General features: G+C 38.8%; 1 protein-coding gene and 1 long non-coding RNA gene across 7 annotated transcripts in view; one reads left to right on the forward strand and one right to left on the reverse strand.

The window, feature by feature from the left end:
- Nucleotides 1-17,247, forward strand: part of LOC309662540 (kelch-like protein 23) — a 61,129-nt gene that overhangs the window by 31,327 nt on the left and 12,555 nt on the right. For 3 of the 5 annotated variants that reach the window (XM_082465386.1, XM_082465387.1, XM_082465383.1), the window contains one exon: nt 7,836-9,954. The exons of 1 other annotated variant lie outside the window; for it this stretch is intronic. In XM_082465386.1, the coding sequence (XP_082321512.1) occupies nt 7,836-8,146 (311 nt within the window). In that variant the 3' untranslated portion in view covers nt 8,147-9,954. Of the gene's footprint in view, nt 1-7,835; nt 9,955-10,190; nt 10,460-17,247 lie in introns of those variants that run through there. One more of the 5 variants, XM_082465384.1, reaches the window with a different exon arrangement.
- Nucleotides 1-17,247, reverse strand: part of LOC309662594 — a 32,381-nt gene that overhangs the window by 1,680 nt on the left and 13,454 nt on the right. Inside the window, exons 2-4 of one of the 2 annotated variants that reach the window (XR_014264788.1) lie at nt 8,352-8,472; nt 7,475-7,626; nt 3,375-6,777 (exon numbers count right to left, since the gene is read on the reverse strand). This is a non-coding gene — a long non-coding RNA (uncharacterized lncRNA). Of the gene's footprint in view, nt 1-3,374; nt 6,778-7,474; nt 7,627-8,351; nt 8,473-17,247 lie in introns of those variants that run through there. The other variant, XR_014264787.1, reaches the window with a different exon arrangement.

A 17,247-nucleotide genomic window follows, 5' to 3' on the forward strand; every position in this document is an offset into this window, starting at 1 on the left:
TAAAGCCATGGCAAATCAAAAAATCAATCAGAAATGAATATTAGAATTCCATATGGAGCATTTTGATTCACATTGGACATTTTCCTGACATAATGTGAGAAACGAAGTTATCAAATTAGCACCCTACGTGGTATCTTCTATTTGGCTCTCACAGTGTTCAAAATATTTTTTAACTGGCTTGTTACCAATATTTAAAATTCAGGAGATTTCAAATAAAAATCATGATTTCTGGCCTTTAGAAAAATTGCAAGATCTGGCAAGCTTGGATCATATTCCTTCCTGGCAACAGTTATTGGTGCCAAGTAGTGGCTGTTCCCTTTAGATGAGGCTTATGTGCTCCGTTTCACCACAGTCTCTTCCATTCTCATCACATCATAGACTTGGGAGGCCCGTGCTGCTGTTTTTCTTACCCCTAGCCTGGTTCATTCAGCTAGTCTGTTACCTCCTTGATAACAGGCATTTGGACCTACATCCTCTGAATTATAGCAAGTTATGCCTCTTATGCATTTTAGGAGCACCTCCTGAAGAATGTAAAATATCAGTCTTGAGTCTACCTTATAGATATGTAGCTTAGACCACAAAGAAATGACTACTGTTATTTTTAAAAGGTAATCTAAATGTTATCTTTTTTCTTAATGCTTTTTTTTTTTTAATTTTTTTAAATTTATTTATTCATTTATTTTTGGCTGTGTTGGGTCTTCGTTTCTGTGCGAGGGCTTTCTCTAGTTGCGGCAAGCGGGGGCCACTCTTCATCGCGGTGCGCGGGCCTCTCACTATCGCGGCCTCTCTTGTTGCGGAGCACAGGCTCCAGACGCGCAGGCTCAGTAATTGTGGCTCACGGGCCTAGTTGCTCCGCGGCATGTGGGATCTTCCCAGACCAGGGCTCGAACCCGTGTCCCCTGCATTGGCAGGCAGATTCTCAACCACTGCACCACCAGGGAAGCCCTCTTAATGCTTTTAAGGGTGGTTGCTTTGTATAGTTGAAAAACAGGGGACTATAATCCTATTAAATTCAAGATAACATTTATTGAGACCTTACCTTGGGAAAGATACCATTCTATCGACAGTTATTACGTAAGACACAAAGATGATTAATTTTACTACCACAGGAACTCAGTATCTAGTAGTAAATACACATACATATCAGGAATACAAGACAGTCTTACAAAATAAGTGCTACTGAAATTGAGGGTAGAGAGAGCTTCAGTCTAATTAAGGGGACTCTGACAATCTTAGAAGGCTTCCAGGCATAGGCTGTTATGATTTGGGCCTTAAGGAATAGCTACAATTAAGGAAGGTAGTTTTTGAGAAAGAGTGTTCTGGCAGAAAGTTAGCCAGTGAAGGAAGGCTGAAGGGAAATTTCCAGGTTCATTCCAGTTCCTGGGAGTAAAAGTATATTAATGAGATGCAAGAGGGTAGGATGAGAGACTGGATGGGAGAGTTCAGTTGAAGAGCATGTCATGGAGGGCTTTGAATGGCAGCCTGGAGAATTTTAAAAATAGAGAGCTTAAAGTTTTCAGAGCAAGAGAATGATGCGTGATCAGTTCTAGCTTCAAGAAAAGAACTCCTTTGAGAATAGACTGGGAAAAAGATGGCAGGGAGATCTGCTAAAGCTCTTGTAATAAACCAGGTGAGAAATACTGAAAGCCTGAAGTGGTAGAAGTAGAAAACAGGCAGGTGCGAGGAATGTTACAGATTCACCATTGACTGAATGGTAGTGATCGCTCCCTTGGGTGATTGGACATTGGCGATGAGGATGAGAAAGGAACTGACAGTCATTCCAGGCTCTCTGGCTGATTGACTAGGAGCACTGAAGTAGCAACCAGTGGGAGGGGAGAAGAGGAGAGATGATGAACTCAGTTTTGTAGTGAAATGTCAAGGACCAGTTAGATAACTCAGAAGAGCTGTCCAGCAAGCGATGGGAAGTGTGGTTCTGCAGGAGGAAGAATGCAGCTAAATGCAGAGATCTGTGAGTTGTTTGCTTAGAGATGATGACTATGTGTGGAGGTGAATGAGATGCCTTGGGAGGTTGGGACCAACAACACAGTAGTGAGCGGAATCTTGGGAAACAGCATTAGTTAAAGGATGAGCTGAGGAAGAAGAGTGCGTGAAGAACCCGGGAGAAGCAGTAAGTGATAGAGAGGGAAAATCCGTGGAGAGCTGTGTCCAGTGGGAAAAACGTTCTCTCCTGGCTCTGCTATTTATTCACTTGTGTAATCTTGGGCAGCAGCTTAAGCTCTTGGATCTTACTTTCCAGCAAAATAAGGAAGTTAGATTAGATAAGCTTTACAGGTCTTTTCAGTGAGAAAAAAATCTTAGGTAAAAATCTTAAAGTATTTCAATGGATATTGAATACCTGAAAATATTGTGGTTGTCTCTGAATCCCTGCATGGCTTTGTTCCTATCACTCATGTAACACTGAATTCAGACTGCCATGCATTTATAGTGCATATTTGTGTGTAAACTCTTTTGAGCCATGACAGATGGTGCTGTCCCTCATGCTTGGTTTGAAATTTTTCATTCATTCATTTGTCCAACAGATATTTGCTGAGTGCTTCCTGCTTGCTATGTACAGTGCTAGGAGCTCAATAAACAAGACACAGTCCCTTAGACTCAGTAGCTTCATAGAGTGACCAACAAGAAAAAAGGCAGTTACAGCTGAGGAAGTTTCCATCAACTATAACAGAACATTATGTTGCATTTGGGTAACAGGGGAAAAACTACCAGGAATTTATTTATTTATTTGTTTGTTTGTTTGTTTATGGCTGCGTTGGTTCTTCATTGCTGCACACAGACTTTCTCTAGTTGCGGTGAGCAGGGGCTGCTCTTCATTGCAGTGCACGGGCTTGTCATTGCAGTGGCGTCTCTTTCTGTGGAACACGGGCTGTAGGCATGCGGGCTCAGTAGTTGTAGCACGCGGGCTCAGTAGTTGTGGCTTGCGGGCTTAGTTGCTCCACAGCATGTGGTATGTTCCTGGACCAGGGATGGAACCCGTGTCCCCTGCAATGGCAGGCGGATTCTTAACCACTGCGCCACCAGAGAAGCCCACTTTATTTATTTTTATACTTTTAAAAAATTGAGATATAGTTTATGTACAATATTATATAAGTTTTAGGTGTACAGCATAGTGATTTATAATTTTTAAATTTTTTTATAGTTAAAATATTTTATACTCTATAGTTATTACAAAGTATAGGCTATATTCCCTGTGCTGTACAATATATTCTTATAGCCTATTCATTTTATACATAATAGTTTGTACCTCTTAGTCCCCTACCCCTATCTTGCCCCTCTCCCACTTCCCTCTCCCCACTGGTAACCACTAGTTTTTTCTCTATATCTGTGAGTCTATTTCTTTTTTGTTATATGAACTAGCTTGTTTTATTTTTTAGATTCCACATATAAGTGATACCGTGCAGTATTTGTCTTTCTCTGTCTGACTTATTTCACTTAGCATAATACCCTCCAAGTCCATCCATGTTGTTGCAAATGGCAAAATTTCTTTCTTTTTTTATGGCTGAGTAGTATTCCATTGTGTGTGTGTGTGTATATTATATATATATCACATCTTTTTTATCTGTTCATCTGCGTTTTTTTGGCTTTATCATTTTTTAAAAATTTATTCATTTATTGGAGTATAGTTGATTTACAATGTTGTGTTTCAGGTGTATAGCAAAGTGAATCAGATACATATACATATATCCACTCTTTTTTTAGATTCTTTTCCCATATAGGCCATTACAGAGTATTGAGTAGAGTTCCCTGTGCTATATAGTAGGTCTTATTAGTTATCTGTTTTACACATAGTAGTGTGTATATGTCAATCCCAATATCCCAACTTATCCCTCCCCCTCTTGCCCCCTGGTAACCATAAGTTTGTTTTCTACTCTGTAACTCTATTTCTGTTTTGTAGATAAGTTCATTTGTACCCTTTTTTAAGATTCCATATATAAGCAATATCATATAATATTCATCATTCTCTGACTTACTTCACTCAGTATGACAATCTCTAGGTCCATCCATGTTGCTGCAAATGAATTATTTTGTTCTTTGTTATGGCTAATATTCTACTGTATATACGTACCATATATTCTTAATCCATTCCTCTCTTGATGGACATTTAGGTTGCTTCCATGTCCTGGCTATTGTAAATAATGCTGCAATGTACATTGGGGTGCATGTGTCTTTTTGAATTATGGTTTTCTCTGGGTATATGCCCAGTAGTGGGATTGCTGGGTCATATGGTAGTTCTATTTTTAGTTTTCTAAGGAACCTCCATACTGTTCTCCATATTGGCTGTATCAATTTACATTCCCACCAATAGTGCATGAGGGTTCTCTTTTCTCCACACCCTCTCCAGCATTTATTGTTTCTAGATTTTTTGATGATGGCCATTCTGACCAGTGTGAGGTGATACCTCATTGTAGTTTTGATTTCCATTCCTCTAATAATTAGTGATTTTGAGCATGTTTTCATGTATTTGTTGGCGATTTATATGTCTTCTTTAGAGAAATGTCTGTTTAGGTCTTCTGCCCATTTTTTGATTGGATTGTTTTTTTTTTTGATATTGAGCTGCATGAGCTATTTGTATATTTTGGAGATTGATCCTTTGTCAGTTGCTTCATTTGCAAATATCTTCTCCGATTCTGAGGGTTGTCTTTTAGTCTTGTTTATGGTTTCCTTTGCTGTGCAAACGCTTTTAAGTTTAATTAGGTCCCATTTGTTTATTTTTGTTTTTTATTCTCATTACTCTAAGCGGTAGATCGAAAAAGACCTTGCTGTGGTTTATGTCAAAGAGTGTTCTGCCTGTCTTTTCCTCTAAGAGTTTTATAGTATCTGGCCTTACATTTAGGTCTTTAATCCATTTTGAGTTTATTTTTGTATATGGTGTGAGGCAATGTTCTAATTTCATTCTTTTCCATGTAGCTGTCTAGGTTTCCCAGCACCACTTGTTGAAGAGACTTTCTTTTCTCCATTGTATATTCTTGCCTCCTTTGTCAGATTAATTGATCATGAGGATACAGCATTAATATACAGAAATCTGTTGGATTTCTATATGCTAACAATGAACTATCAGAAAGAGAAATTAAAGAAACAATCCCATTTACCATTGCATCAAAAAGAATAAAATACCTGGGACTAAACCTTCCTAAGGAGGTAAAGACCTGTGCTCGGCAAACTGTAAGACACTGATGAAAGAAATTGAAGATGCTACAAACAGATGGAAAGACATACTGTGTTCATGGATTGGAAGAATTAATATTGTTAAAATGACCACGCTACCCTAAGGCAATCTACAGATTCAGTGCAATCCCTATCAAAATACCAAGGGTAGGGCTTCCCTGGTGGCGCAGTGGTTAAGAATCTGCCTGCCAATGCAGGAGACACGGGTTCGAGCCCTGGTCCGGGAAGATCCCACATGCCGCGGAGCAGCTAAGCCTGTGTGTCACAACTACTGAGCCTGCACTCGAGCCCGCAAGCCACAACTACTGAGCTCGTGTGCTGCAACTACTGAAATGCCCTATATAGCCTGTGCTCTGCAACAAGAGAAGCCACCACAAGAAGAAGCCTGCACACCACAACGAAGAGTAGCCCCCACTCACCACAACTAGAGAAAGCCCGCGCTCAGCAACGAAGACCCAACGCAGCCAAAAATAAATAAAATTAATTAACTAATTAATTTAAAAAATACCAAGGGTATTTTTCACAGAACTAGAAAAAATAATTTTAAAGTTTGTGTGGAAGCACAAAAGACCCCAATAGCCAAAACAGTCTTGAAAAAGAAGAACAGAGCTGGAGGAATCGCTGACTTTAGACTATACTACACAACTACTGTAATCAAAACAGTATGGTACTGGCACAAAAACAGACACGTAGATCAATGGAACAGAATAGAGAGCCCAGGAGTCACTTTATTTTAAACATTTTTACTGCTATAGAAAGATTGAGATACTTTGTTAACATAAGAGTTGCAAATTGAGGATTTTTTGTGAGATTTGAATAATTTAAGAAAAGCTTAATAAGTTCATTGTTGAATCATTTATACCAACTGATAAAAGTTTTGAAACATCATTAATTTTCACAATAACCATTTGACAGAATGACTCATAATTTATATAAACAAACAATGTGTGACAAGTACTCAAAAACAACTAAATCCTATAAAAATTCTGCATGTGTATAACTGAAAGGTAATAAATGGGTTTTCAGAGGTAGGAGAATTCTTTTTTTCTTGGATGTCAGAAACCAGAGAACAACAGTATGTGGACTCAAAGCAGAAATACCAGTCTTCTCAGATTTTTCCTTAGGCTTTGAAACCTAAATAGTAAGAACTTTACTGATAAGAATTTGTCTTCCCTACTTAAAGGGGAAATCACATTTCTGATTGTACATTCTTTCTTTCTAAAGAAGGCCTTATAAGCTTTTCTTCCGTGAAGTAATGGGAGCGCATATTTGGGCACAGAGGGTACAAGGTACAATTCATTCATTGATTCAACAAACTTTTATTGAGTCCTTACAAGATGCCAGACACTTGCCATCCTTCAGTTGGGAGAGGAGTGGTGGGCAGGACACAGTTCCTGCACTGTCAGAAGGAAGAGAGAGACTAAACACGAACCACATCGGATCATGAGAAGAGCTACAGAGAGAATTAAAATAGGGTGATGTGGTAGAGATGCCTGACCGGCTCCTTCAGGTTGAATGATCTGGGAAGGCCCTCTGAGGAGGTGAGAGTAAGATGAGACCCGAATGACATGGAGAAGGCAGCTGTCCAAGAACCTGGGAAAAGAAGGTGTTCCAGACAGATGGAACAGCTCAGCAATGGCAAGCTAAATCTTCATTTATTCGCCGTAGTATTAGTGCCACTGACAACTCCTGCTCTTTCTTCAGGTCTGCAGCTAGAAGTATTTAAGTGTAATCTAATGGTTGATACTTTCAGAGAAAGAACTCACAGGCTGGGAGCGATATTAGAACTGAGGGCATGGAAGAAACAGGGCTGGGACTAGGGTCAGGCAAGTGAGACCCTTGAGGCACAGAACTGAAGGAGTTGCTCGGAAGTGGAAGAGTCTCCTCCTGTTTTGTGCTCTGGGCACCTCACTTGCCTTACCCTAGTCACAGCCCTGGGAAGAAGGGAGAGGAAGTGAAGTTGCCAAAGATCCTGGTGCCTTGAAGAGCCAGCAGGTTTGGATGTGGAAGGGGAGATAAAATGGAAAAAATTAAAACGGCCTGGAAAGCTGACCCCCAAGAGGTGGACTCCCAGCCCCAGGACGCAGACCTCACACGGCAGCCCTCGGCCTTTGAGCACCTTACACAGCTTCTTAAGGTCACAGACTGTAGTTCCCCACTAAACTGGCTTGTATTTCTCTAACTTCTTGTGTCTTTAACTTGACCAGCAGTGTGAGAGAGGCAAGTGCCTGTGGCAGCAGATACTGTACAGGGTTAGCTGCTAACACCCGAAGGACCCTACACCAGTTACCTGGGACGTCTTCATGGCAGAGGGACTCTGCTGCTACCACCTTTTACACATAGGCGTAGAGAAAAAGGTGCCTGTGCTGGCAAGTTCCCGGAAGGGTAGTGGTCGGAGGATGAGTTCCTCCCGGCATCCTGCAAAGCCAGTTTAGGGATAACCTGAAAGACAGTGGCAGGAATAGGTCATCTGAGTCTGGTGATTGGGAGTGGATTTTAAGGCTCCGTGTTGTGGTAGTGTGTGCTGGAATCAAAATGTCACAGCTACTCTATTTTTGTATGCTAAATTGTAAAGCATTATTATATCACCACCCTAAGGTATCTCTTTTGTTTGTTATCCTAATAGAAATATGCTTTTTTCTTTTTAATAGAATATGGATTGTGTTCAGTTCCATTTGAAAATAAGCTCTATCTAGTTGGTGGACAAACTACAATCACAGAATGCTATGACCCTGAACAGAATGAATGGAGAGAGATCGCTCCCATGATGGAAAGGAGAATGGAGTGTGGTGCCGTCATCATGAATGGATGTATTTATGTCACTGGGGGGTATTCCTACTCAAAGGGGACATATCTTCAGAGCATTGAGAAATATGATCCAGATCTTAATAAGTGGGAAATCGTGGGTAATCTTCCAAGTGCCATGCGGTCCCACGGGTGTGTTTGTGTGTATAATGTTTGATTAAGTCCATAGAAATGACCAAGTAATCACTGTTTCAGGGTGTAGTGAAAAAGAATGTAGGGTTTGGAGTGTCTTACTTGTTATTGTGGCCTGGCACACGTTAGGTAAATTCTCATGCCTAACCCCCACTCTGCACCCCAACCCTGTGATTAATGGTCAAGAAACACCTTATGTATATTTACAGTTGAATCAGTGGGGTTACTACCTTTAATCTCTGCTCATCAAAGGTGATCTGGAACGCTGGACACTTGGTAAAAGGTGAAACGTTTTTGCAGTGAATTTTTTTCTCCTGGTAGCATCAACACTGGGTGTAGGTCAAAATCATTCTGTGGAGTGAAATATTTCTTATGACAGTGTAATAGTGTACATTAATGTAATGTAATAGTGTACATTAAGGTTCCATTTAGCTAACAAGGGATTTGAAATATAAAGAGGGAAGATTCTCTACCTCTACAAAATCAATACTTAAAATTTTTTTTTTACCTTAGAATTATTTAGAATGGACTTAAGTCTAGTGTTTTTCCTTTGTAGTGTGTATTATTTATAGTTATGATTCTTTATTTACTGACTACCAGAGATATACAAGATGTTGTGCAAAAGATTATTACTATTCAGAGTTTACAAACTAAATTTAAAAGAATGGAAAATCTGAAAAATTGCAGAGGAAAGAGTTGAATATTTGTTGATCCTAAGAGCTATTTTTAATTTTCAGCTTTGATGTAAATTGCTAGTTTAGGTGTCTTTAAGCATATCAGAAAATCCTCTTTATTCATAAGTATAGGTACCTGTCTGCATGTGAAATTGAAATTTAGAGCCAGAAAGCATGTAGAACATTGTGACATAGTAGAAAATACATTGATGAGAAGAAATTTGAATTCATTTTCCACTAACTAGATTTTGTGACTTGGATTGAGTCACCTAATCTCAATTAGAACTTCCCTTCCCATGTACACTGGCTCTTTGGGTGATAGATGTGCCTAGATATGGATCCCCACAGCTCTTGGAGTAGCCAGAGGTGGCCTGGGTGGCTGAAGCTTCGGGGCCAGAAACATCTTTGTCCATTTTCTCCAGTGTGCCTACCATATCACTTTCCATGTGTGCCGTAACTTGAGAAAAGTGAAGAAGTGTAGCTTAAGTTAACTCATCTAAACTTTTAGTAATCTGTTAGATCATCTACCCACACTCTTCATTTATTAAGAGACAAAAATTATTTTTAACTTTAAGTAAGTGTAAAACTACCTAATTTTTCTGAGTTATTTTTAAATTTTAGAAAGAACCTGTTTAATACATTCGTTTAAGAAGGCATTTTAAACAGATACAACCCTCTGGGAACACAATATGGCACTACATAGAAAGCCATAAAAATGACCGTATCTTTTCCTCATAAATTCTACTCCTTGATTTGTAACCTAAAGAATAACATACAAACAAAACAAACAAACAAAAAGGTAAATGCGTGAGGTTATGTCTGCATTATTTACAATAGCGAAAAATTGGAAATAATCTAAATGGCAAAGAAGAAAGTGGGCTAATAAAAAGAGTGAAGCCTTATACTGCTATTAAAAAAATTGTTTGGAAGACTGTAGAAACATGGGCATGTCTGTGATATGGTAAGTAAAATACGCACAATATAAAATGGTATGAACACTATCATTGTGTCTGTAAAATCTTTATGCATGTGGAAAGTAATATGCAGAAGTGAAATACATTGTGTTAGTGTAGGGGGATATGGAATGATTTTTAAATTATTTAAATGTTTTCCTTTAATATTACTTTGTATTTTCAATAAAAATAAATAAATCACTGCATACGTGGTAAAGCTGCTTGAATTTGGGCCAGTTGAACTGAAGGACAATTGAGTTTCTGAATTAGTGAAACAACTGAATTACAGAGTATTTCAATCTGTACTTGAATTACAGGATATTTTATTGCTCTCAAGAACATTTGCATTTAATGCTGAACCAGTAATATGTTATTCAGTAGGGCTTTAGAGATCTCTTATGAATGGATGAGAACAATTGCAATCACTTTTGCCTCCTTTCAGCTTATCTAGGTCCTATAAAAGTCCAGCCTCTGCTTCCCTGGTGGCACAGTGGTTAAGAATCTGCCTGCCAATGCAGGGCACACGGGTTCGATCCCTGGTCCGGGAAGATCCCACATGCCGCGGAGCAACTAAACCCGTGCACCACAACGACTGAACCTGCACTCTAGAGCCCACGAGCCACAGCTACTGAAGCCCGCGCACCAAGATCCCGTGCTCCGTAACAAGGGAAGCCACCGCAATGAGAAGGCCGCACACCACAACAAAGAGTAGCCCCGGGGCTTCCCTGGTGGCACAGTGGTTGAGAATCTGCCTGCCAACGCAGGGGACACGGGTTCGAGCCCTGGTCTGGGAAGATCCCACATGCCGCGGAGCAACTAAGCCCGTGTGCCACAACTACTGAGCCTGCGCGTCTGGAGCCTTTGCTCCACAACAAGAGAGGCCGCGATAGTGAGAGGCCCGCGCACCGCGATGAAGAGTGGCCCCCGCTCGCCGCAACTAGAGAAAGCTCTCGCACAGAAATGAAGACCCCAAACAGCCAAAAATAAATAAATTAATTAATTAATTAAAAAAAAAAAAGTAGCCCCCACTTGCCGCAACTAGAGAAAGCCCGTGGCAGCAACGAACACCCAACGCAGCAAAAAAAATAAATAAATTTTAAAAAATTAAAAAAAAAAAAATTCCAGCCTCTGGAAATTCTTTCCTGACTGTTTCAGCCACAGTAAAACTCCCATTGTCACATTTAAAGAATTTAACATTTATATGTGCATGTTATGTCTCTTGGCTAATTTTGAGATCATGGATCCCATCTTATTCTTAAGGATCTTGAAAATAGTTTGTGATCTCAGGCATTTAATTTCCAGCTCCTATTTTCTATAAAATTCTTTTTTTGTTCTTGATATATGCACACAAGAAAGAATTAAGAAAGGTAAACATTTCGGTCAGAATTATTCCAAGTTCCAAATCACTGTTGTATGAATGAAAAATATTTTACTATAATTAAATGCAGGCCATTGCTTTGGGAGGGCAAACACTATTTTACAAACTAATTAAAGTTGTGGAGATGATTTTAAGTATGACTTAATTAAGAGGACTCCAAGTATCCAAATTTTGAAAGTTGCTGTTTCTCACAAGTCTTATTTTTAGTTTTTAGCTACAACTGAAATAGGATCAATATCTAGGGTACTTGCTTAAAGGCACATTAGCCTTTATTTTCATATGCATAGAAAAAATTTTTAGGTCTCTTAATCTGTAAGTTCCCCATCCATCTTTTCTTTTTTTAACTCCTTGCTATTTAATTGTTGAAGAAGCTAGATCATTCATTCTGCTTTCCCAGAGTTGAGATTTTACTGATTGTGTTCCTATTGTGTAGTTTAGCACGTTCCTCTGTCCCCTGTGTTTCCTATAAGTTGGTAGTTAGATCCAGAAGCTTAATCAGATTCAGGTTTGATTTTTTTTTTTTTTTTTTTTTGGTCAAAATTACTTCACAGGTGCACAGGTGGTGGTGTGTTATTCATCAAAAGAAATAATTGTCTCTTTCTGATGTTGGCAGCCATAGATGCTTAATACCCAGATCCTTAATTCATTAGGGATTGCAAAATGGTGATTTCCAATGCTCTCTCTTCTTGGTGTATTTGTTGAAATACTTCTATAAAGAAAAACCTTCCTTCACTTACTGGTTGTTTACCCAGAGGTATAGTTTGTATAGGAAAGGTAGAAGAAGTGCTTGATTCCTAACTTTATGTACCAGTTTGCAAAATGAATAGTTGTTAGCATCCTTCAAAGGTGATTTATTAGATTTATTGTTTTTTATTTTTTTTTGACTATTTATTTTTGGCTGCGTTGGGTCTTCGTTGCTGCGCACAGGCTTTCTAGTTGCGACGAGCGGGGGCTACTCTTCATTGCGGTGTGCGGGCTTCTCACTGCAGTGGCTTCTCTTGTTGCGGAGCACGGGCTCTAGGTGCACAGGCTTCAGTAGTTGTGGCTCATGGGCTCAGCAGTTGTGGCTTGCGGGCTCTAGAGCGCAGGCTCAGTAGTTGTGGTGCACGGGCTTAGTTGCTCCAAGACATGTGGGATCTTCCCGGACCAGGGCTCGAACCCGTGTCCCCTGCATTGGCAGGTAGATTCTTAACCACTGCGCCACCAGGGAAGTCCCTATTGTTTCTTTTAAATTGTTTTGAACTCATGGATTTAAATGTACTTGGCGTCTTTCAGTCCATTGCAGTTACTCTTACTGATGCTCCGTTTATCATCTTGAGCCAGTGAAAGGCTCTGCAGAGTGCTTCCCAGAGTTGTTCCCTTTTGGCACAGCTCCAGTAGTTTTTAATAGCTTCTTTGCTGTCTGGTATGACCAGATACTCCTGGCTCATCTTGTGCATTTCCCGCCTCAAACCTGGAATCAGCCATTTCTCCAAGCAGCCCTGATTTCTTTTAGGGAAAAATGGTATTTCAAGACCATAGTCTGGACGCTAGGGATGCTTACTGCTACTAGATTGTTTCTTGTTTCTAGGCATAAAATTAAAATACATAACAATAAAAATACTAAAGACAGGGATAATTAGAGTTAAATTTTTCTAAGGTCCTAGCATCATCAGGAAGTGGTAAAAGCACCACAGGGTATTCACCTAATCTCTTCTATCCCAATATCTGTAGCCCCTTTTCCCACAGAAAGTATTCTGGTTCTCAAAGTTACCTGGGAAAATAAAATTAAAAAATCACTATGTAACATTTGTTTTATTCCACATCTCTCTCTCCATTTTTCTCTCTTTTCCTCTCTCTCCCTCTCTGTCTTTCTGTCTGTCTATCTCCCCCTAACACACACACACACACACACACACACACACACACACACACACACACCATTCTCAGAATAACAATACCAACAAGCAGTTTGGGTATGAATTTTCAATAGTTTTGGACTTCTTCAAAATTCCAAATAGAAAGTAGATGGGAAGGTGAGGTTGAAACTGGCTAACTACCACCTGAGACTTTACATCAGACAGAAGGAAAGAATGGTAAGGAATCCCAGCCAGGAACTCTAAACATACATAAAAAGTAAAGTTATAGAGCATTTTGTTCATAATTTTTGAAAGTCTTTGAAATACCATCCTTGTTAAGAGTTTCTGCTTTTCCATCCTCCAGTTTCTAGCAAAAGGCATTTATTTTTGGAGGCTCAACCAAGAGCTTATAAGAAGACTTTTTCAGATAACATTTCCCCCTTGTTGGCCTAATAGCAGGTCCAATGAACACAAAAGACACAATTATTTTCCAGCGTTGTTAAGTAGGAATGGAAACCCAAAGTTATCGGTTTAACAATGTATTTATGGTCTTTTTTATCTTTGCTTTTAAAAGAAGTTAGGAAGGCAATGTGATGGAGTCCATAACCTTTGTCTCTTAATCAAGAAGAAAGTTCTCTAAAAAGGTTTGGGGCAGGAATTGCCCACAGTTCAGAAGCCCCATTGTGTCCATGCATTCCCTCAGCCCCACCAAAATCACAGCACACACTTGGTTCACGAAATTGTTAGAAAGTTTAAACCAAAATCGTGCCCAATATAAATTATCATTATCCTCTTGGCTGGACACAAGTTCAGTCTTCCAGTGCGTTTTGTGGCTTTGTATTTCCTATTTGTGTTTTTCATCTGTGCACCTGTAATATTTTGAAAAGTAGTTCTAACTGGGCTTCTTTCCATAATGACATCCGCCTTCTGTGAACCTGTGTTTTTACTCCATAAATTATAAGTAAAGATGTTCTTGGCCACTGCAGTGAATGAGCTGAAGCTTTGAAATCTTTTTTCAATGAGGAAACTCAAAGTTTTATGAGAAAACAACTGCGAAAAGGTAACAAAACATCTGTGGAAGTAGCACAGCATCCCGTCTCATAAATCTAGGATTAGAAACTCTCATCAGGCTCCTTCCCTTTTCTTTCCCCTTTCCTTTCTTTAAAAACTAAACATTTAGAATAATTTAAGTTAAGGGAAAGGAGAGCCACCCACTTAGTTCTCCAGTGTCCTGTTCTCAACTTGTAGAGCAGCTTTAGTTCTGGTCTTGGAGGATAGTTTGCACTCATTTCTGTTTGAGAAATGCCTTTGCTGATGAGCAGATAAATCCCTGCTGACTACAGAAACAATATAGTCTACAAGACACTGTGATCATGTCACTTCTTTGTGCAGTTCCTTGTGATGTCTCTCCATCTTATTTAAAGTCCAAGTCTTTCCAATAGTATGCATGTGTGCTGTTGCAGACAGACACAAAAATGGATAGCCACATGCTCAGGTAAAAGCTCAGAGTCTTGTTAGAAACAGGGAGAAGGGGTTAACAGATACTGGGACCATTAACAGTCTCTGTCAGATACTAAAATGCTATAAAGCCACTATAATTAAAAATCTGGTGTGTTATATTTCAAAATAAAGAAGCAAGGTTAAAAACCTGAGGTACTGAGACGTGAATAGAAAAACAGATCATCGGAAAACCTTTATCTTATATTACATTTTCATTATGTGTCTGGGTCTATATTCATGCTCATATGGAAGGAGTTTTTTTTTTATTGGAGTATAGTTGATTTACAATGTTGTGTTAGTTTCAGGTGTATGGAAGGAGCTTAAATTGGTACATTTCTCAGGGCAACCGGGAAAAATGTATCAAAATTACAAGTGCAAATACTTCTTTTACCTTTTTTTAGTTGAAGTGTAATTAATTTACAATGTGTTAGTTTCAAGTGTACAGCAAACTGATTCAGTTTTATGTTCTTTTTCAGATTCTTTTCCATTATAAGTTATTACAACATATTGCGTATAGTTCCCTGTGCTATACAGTAGGTCCTTATTGTTTACCTACTTTATATGTAGTAGTGTGTATCTGTTAATCCCAAACTCCTAATTTATCCCTCCCCACTTCTATCCCCTTTAGTAACCATAAGTTTGTTTTCCCTGTCTATGAGTCTACTTCTGTTTTATAAATAAGTTCATTTGCATCATTTTTTAAGATTCCACATATAAGTGATATCATGCTATTTGTCTTTCTCTGTCTGACTTACTTCACTTAATATGATTGTCTCTAGGTCCATCCATGTTACTGCAAATGGCATTATTTCATTCTTTTTTATGGCTGAGTAATACTTCATTGTATATATACCACGTCTTCTTTATCTAGTCATCTGCTGATGGACATTTAGGTTGCTTCCATGTCTTGGCTATTGTAAATAGTGCTGCTATGAACATTGGGGTGCATGTATCTTTTCGAATTCGTGTTTCCTCTAGATATATGCCCGGGAGTCATGGGCATATATTAAAAATCTGGTGTGCTATATTTCAAAGTAAAGAAGCAAGGTTAAAAACCTGAGGATCAGATTGTTGGATCATATGGTAACTCTCTTTTTAGTTTTTTAAGGAACCTCCATACTGTTCTCCATAGTGGCTGTACCAGTTTACATTCTCACCAACAGTGTAGGAGGATTCCTTTTTCTCCACACCCTCGCCAGCATTTATTATTTGTAGACGTTTTAATGATGGCCATTCTAACTGGTGTGAGGTGATACCTGACTGTAGTTTTGATTTGCATTTCTCTAATAATTAGCAATATTGAGCATTTTTTCATATGCCTGTTGGCCATCTGCATGTCTTCTTTGGAGAACTGTCCATTTAGGTCTTCCGCCCATTTTTTGACTGGGTTGTTTGTTTGTTTGATATTAAGCTGTATCAGCCGTTTGTATATTTTGGAAATTAATCCCTTGTCAGTAGCATCGTTTGCAAATATTTTCTCTCAATCCATAGGTTGTGTTTTCGTTTTGTTTATGGTTTCCTTTGCTGTGCAAAAGCTTTCAGGTTTAATAAGGTCCCGTTTGTTTATTTTTGCTTTTATTTCCATTACTTTAGGAGACAGATCCAAAAAAATATTGCCACAATTTATGTCAAAGAGTGTTCTGCCTGTGTTTTCCTCTAGAAGTTTTATAGCATCTGGTCTTACATTTAGTTCTTTAATCCATTTTGAGTTTATTTTTGTGTATGGTGTGAGAAAATGTTCTAATTTCATTCTTTTCTATGTAGCTGTCCAGGTTTCCCAGCGCCACTTATTGAAGAGACTGTCTTTTCTCCTTTTGTATATTCTTGCCTACTTAGTTGTAGATTAATTGCCCATAAGTGTGTGGGTTTATTTCTGGGCTTTCTATCCTGTTCCATTGATCTATTATTCATTTGTTTCTTAGATTCCACATATAAGTGAAATCATACAGTATTTGTCTCTCCCTGACTTATCTCACTTAGCATAATGCCCTCTAGGTCCATCCATGTTGCTGTAAATGGCAAGATTTCATTCTTTTTATGGCTGAGTAATATTCCATTAGTTTAATATGCACCACATCTTCTTTATCCACTCATCTATTGATGGGCATTTAGGTAGCTTCCGTATCTTGGCTATTGTAAATAATGCTGCTATGAACATAGGGGTGCTTATGTCTTTTCTAATTAGCGTTTTCATTTTCTTCAGATAAATACCCAGGAGTAGAATTGCTAAGTCATATGGTAGTTCTGTTTTTAATTTTTTGAGGAATCTCCATACTGTTTTCCATAGTGGCTGCACCGAAGATGACTTTTCTAATTATTACTTTTGTAAAGAATAAACTGGGAAGGCTCCACTCAGCCCCTTCTCTTCCCAACACCTGCACTGAGAGGCCTATAGTTGACCAACATTGCCTATGATTAAATGGAGAGAGATTTAGAATTAGGAAGCCCTCTTATATGCAAATGTAAGTCACATTCTTCAGCATCAGCTTTTATCAGTGATACAGGTCATACTTTTGATCAACTATCTGCATAATTCTTTTGTCTTGTTTCCCAATTGGCTCAGAAGCTGGGTGAGGATGAGAAGTGTTATTTATTGCTCTAAGAGCTAAAGATGCATCTAGGAATTTATCCTACAGATGTATTTACATATGTGTGAAATGACATGTGTACAATGTTATTCATTGCAGGATTGTTTGGAACAGGAAAAGATTGAGAACAATCTAAATGTCCCTGTAGAATTATTTAAATAAATTAAGACACACTGCCCAATGGAGTATTATACA

The sequence above is a fragment of the Balaenoptera physalus genome (assembly GCF_965194825.1).
Source record: "Balaenoptera physalus genome assembly, chromosome: 6".
Taxonomy (NCBI): Eukaryota; Metazoa; Chordata; class Mammalia; order Artiodactyla; family Balaenopteridae; genus Balaenoptera; species Balaenoptera physalus.